Source organism: Terrapene carolina, unplaced genomic scaffold (assembly GCF_002925995.2).
Source record: "Terrapene carolina triunguis isolate 2854851 unplaced genomic scaffold, T_m_triunguis-2.0 Scaffold1054, whole genome shotgun sequence".
Lineage (NCBI taxonomy): Eukaryota > Metazoa > Chordata > Testudines > Emydidae > Terrapene > Terrapene triunguis.
In genome coordinates, this window is record NW_020665405.1 from 222480 (window position 1) to 226586 (window position 4107).

The 4107-nt window shown below is 60.0% G+C and overlaps 1 protein-coding gene across 1 annotated transcript; it reads right to left on the minus strand.

Moving 5' to 3' along the window:
- Nucleotides 1-1480: 1480 nt before the first annotated feature.
- Nucleotides 1481-3859, minus strand: LOC112109458 (volume-regulated anion channel subunit LRRC8D-like). The gene has a single exon (XM_026661374.1). It carries the CDS (start codon nt 3857-3859, stop codon nt 1481-1483), a length of 2379 nt encoding a protein of 792 aa, XP_026517159.1.
- Nucleotides 3860-4107: the final 248 nt, after the last annotated feature.

Below are 4107 nucleotides of genomic sequence, written 5' to 3' on the forward strand. Positions count from 1 at the left end.
CCCCCCCCCCCCCCCCCCCCCCGCTCGCAGCCAGACCCCCCCTGCCCGCCTCGTCACCCTGCTGCTGGCTGGCCGCTCACCTCCTTACTCCTCCCCCAGGGCCCCCCCACCACTCGCCTCTTCACACACCCCCGCCCGCTGCCGTCTTCTCACCCCCTCCTTGCTGCCTCACCTGCTCCTTAAGCGTTGTGTGTCCCACCTGTGTCTTCAGAGAGGCAGCACACGCAGGAGCAACAGGGCGGAAGGGGAGGGACTGATGCTGCACAGGAAACTGTCGTGGCCCCAGGGAACCCTCTGGTGGCCGCATGCGGCCACGGTGGCTGCATTGGAGAAACGGTGCACTAAAACATGACTCGTTTTATTTTTAGGTTGGCTTAGAGATTCCCTCACTTGTCCTCATCCCCCTCCCCCTTGCACTTTAAACGTGTGCCTTGTGAGGCTCTAAGCTCTTGCTGCTCCCTAATGAGCCAGTGGAACTCACTGCCACAAGGTTTCACTAAAGCCAAGAACAAAGCAGGTTTGGGTGTCTCCACAGGTAACAGAAACATCCAGAGTTAGAATAGCAAATATTACAACATAGTGGAGTTTAGGGACAGATTTGCTGCTACAGGGCCTGGGCTGTTGGGGGCTAGGAGGAATTTTCTCCCGGGACCAGGTTACTCCATTGCTGTCTACTGGGGGGGCTCCTTCCACCTTCTTCTGAAGCCGCTGCTGTCGGCCACTGTAGGAGTCTGGGCTAGATGGGCCCCCTGCTGCAATCCAGTGTGGCTATTCCTGTATTTCATGTGAGGATTTCGAGGGGCTGATGTCCACACTGATTAATGGAGCCCCCTCTGGCCCAGTGTCCCATGGTGTAAGAGGAGCTTATCTGTGCTGACTTGAGTCATATCCTCATTGCTGCCTCATATCCAGGGGGGAAGCACTGGGTATTTTGGGGAAGGTGTCATTCCTCCTCTAGGCCACAGGGTGGCCCTGTAGCCTCTCCATAGCAGATCTCCTGGCTTTGCAGGTGTAACAGGCTATGGATCCTCAGGACAGCTGATCTTCCAGTCGCTGTGGCTTCCCTGTCCCTCCTTCTAAGCCCCATTGTCCAGGGAGGCACCATGGAGCTGGGCTGTGCAGGGAGTGCCCATCCCCCCAGCCTGGGCTGCCCCCCTTCAGTTGCCACCCCAGATTCAGCTGCACCCAAGCCCCTTTGTGAGCAAGGAGCATGGGCCAGGGTTACCCTACTTGGGTGGGAGCTAGATTTTGGTCTGTGGTTATGATACAGCAGGTGCTGTACTTGATACAGATGCAGCCACCTGGACAAGGGGGCTCCATGACCGGCAAGTTCTCCGGAGACCCGGTGCCTGGGCTCGGTCGACTTGCTGCTGCTAACCAAGATCTCCTCCCTATGCCCTGGAGCTACAGACAAGCCACATAACAGGCTCCCCAGCTGTCCACACACCAGGCAGGGACGTTTCTGGAGCAGCCGAAGGCCTCACAGGGATGGAGCAGAGATGGGCGTGGCGAGCATCTGCTTCACGTGAGATGGCAGGGTCTCGAAGAGGGCGTTATCCACGCTCAGCCCGGTCTCCTTAAGCAGGGGGCAGCAGCCTAGCTCAAGTGGGAGTGACTCCAAGGGGTTCCCTGTCAGCTCCAGCCTGGAGAGTAGCACCAACCTCCCGATCTCAGCCGGCACAGTGGTCAAAGCGTTGTCCGCCAGCTGCAAAGAAGTTAGCTCCAGGCAGGCAAAGAGCTGGCTGGGCAGTGCCCTGATCCTGTTGCCAGTGATGGAGAGTTGCTGCAGCATCCCCAGCTGGCCAATCTCTGCAGGGAGGAGGCAAAGGAGGTTGTGGCTGAGGTCCAGGTGCCTGAGTCTCTTCAGAGCAAACAAGGCCTGGGGCAGGGACTCCAGCTCGTTATGGGATAGCACCAGCTCCTCCAGGCTGCCTGCTGCCCCAATGGAAGCGGGCAGGGTGGCGATGCGGTTGTGCCACAGCTTCAGGCAGGTGAGCTGTGGCAGATGCTGGAAGCCAGCCCCCTTCTCAAGGCTGCGGATGCCATTGGCGCGCAGATCCAGCCTCCGCAGGCCAGTTAAGTGCCAGACTGTCGGTGGGATCCTCTCCAGCTGGCAGCAGAGCAGCTCCAGCTGCTGGAGGCTGCTCATCTTCTTCAGGACCCCCAGTGCCTCCAGCTTGGTCCCGTCGTTCTGGATACAGAGCTGGCGGAGGTGGGTGGACATAGAGCAAGGGAGCTTGGTCAGCTTGGTCTGGAGCAGCAAAATCTCCAGGCTCCGGAGCTCCCGGAGGGACTCCAGGACCAGCACATTGGAGCAGAGGTGGCTGGAGAGGTGCAGCCGGCGCAGGTTCTTCAAGGAGTAAAGCCAGGAGGGGATCTCGGTAACGTCAGTGAACTGGACGTGCAGCCCCCTGAGCCGTTCCTGCAGAAAGGACAAGGCCATGGGCTCCATCGTGGCTGGGCAGTGAGACAGCTGCAGCTCAGACAGTGCTCCCATCTGGGCCACCTTGGCGGAGAGCTTCACCTCCGCCATGCATTCCAGCCGCAGCACCTCCAGGTCCGCCATCTGATAGACAGCCTGGGGCAGGGCTGGAAGGGCACAGAGCCTCAGCTCCAGCCGGCCCCAGGCGTCCCTCCCCACCTGCCGCCGCAGCTCCTCATAGTCCCCACGGTGCTCCTGTCTGATCTCCAGCAGCTGGCTCTCGCTGACGGTGGAGAGGAAGATGGCAATCCTCTTGGAGCAGAGCGGGCCATACTGGTCAGCCATGTGCAGCAGGAAGGCCAAGTCATTGTGGACATTGGGGATGGCCCTGAAGCTGCTCTCCTCGCTGGCCCGCCCGAAGGAGTACTCCCTGAGCGGCCTCCGGAGCAGCCAGTAGAGCGTGTAGACCCCCACCAGCCCACTGAGCAGCACCAGGGCCAGGTAGCTCAGCAGCAGCTTCTGCAGGATGTAGGCTAGGCTGTGGGTGCAGGAGAAGGTGGCGTGGCCAGCAAGGTCCCCCAGGCCTGGCCGGCACACGTGCCTGAAAGCAATGGTGCCAGCAGAACTGGAGGCATAGCCCAGCACGGCCAAGAGCTTTGCCACCTTGAACACTGTCTGCCCCACGTAGACCCAGTAGAGGAGGCTGGTGGCTTCAGTGTGCACCCGGAAGGTGCGGATCTTCTCGAAGAGCGCCTTGGCCTGCTCCCCGTCCTTCCGGTCCAGGATGGTGGCACTGGAGAAGGAAGATGCCTGCTCCATCTGGGAGCCAGCCCCAGCCTGAGAGATCTGGGCAGAGCAGGGTTTCATCCGGCCAAGCTTGTCTTCCAAGGGCTGGCAGCCTGTCTCCGAGAGAGCCTTGGTTGTCCAGGGTGACTGGAAGCACTTCCGGAGGATGGAGAGGAACAGCTCGATCCTGGAGAAGGTCTTGGGGTATATGAACCAGAAGTTGTTACAGACCATCAAGAGCAGCGCGTGCAGGAGGGCCAGGTACGGGGAGTACTTGGAGTGCCACGGCAGCGCCTGGTGGTAGCAGACCTGGCCAATGTACAGGTACTGCTGGTAGTCAAGGTTGGTTGGGTGTCCGCTGTTGGCAGCAGGAAGTTCCCTCCTGGTGCCGACCGGAGTAGCGTCATGTTCTGGGCCATCCAGAGGCCCTAAGGCAGGTCTGGGAGCCAGGGACCCACTTGCAGCCATGCTGGTCCTGCCAACAGGCAGGCACACCACCTGATCCGTGGAGATCAGCAGGGTCCCCGCGATGATGGAGATGGCCAACATTGCCAGGACCAAGTAGTCTGTGAAGACGTCCCACCAGGGCTTCAGAGTACTGAACGGGGCCCGACCATCACTCAGGGAGGCCACTTCCGTCAGGGAAAACATGGCTGGTGGGAGGAAAAGAATAAGGGTCAGTGGCTTAGAGGTGTTCTGAGCCTGGGTTGGTCCTTGGAAGATCCTGGCTCTGCCACAGACTCCCCTTGGGACCTTGGCCACATCACTACATCTCCCTGTGCCTCAGTTTCTCCATCTGTAGAATGGGATAACGATCCTTCCTTTGCCTATTTAGTCTGTGAGCTCTTTGGAACAGGGACTGTCTCTGACTGTGTGTCTGTGCAGCGCCTGGCACAACG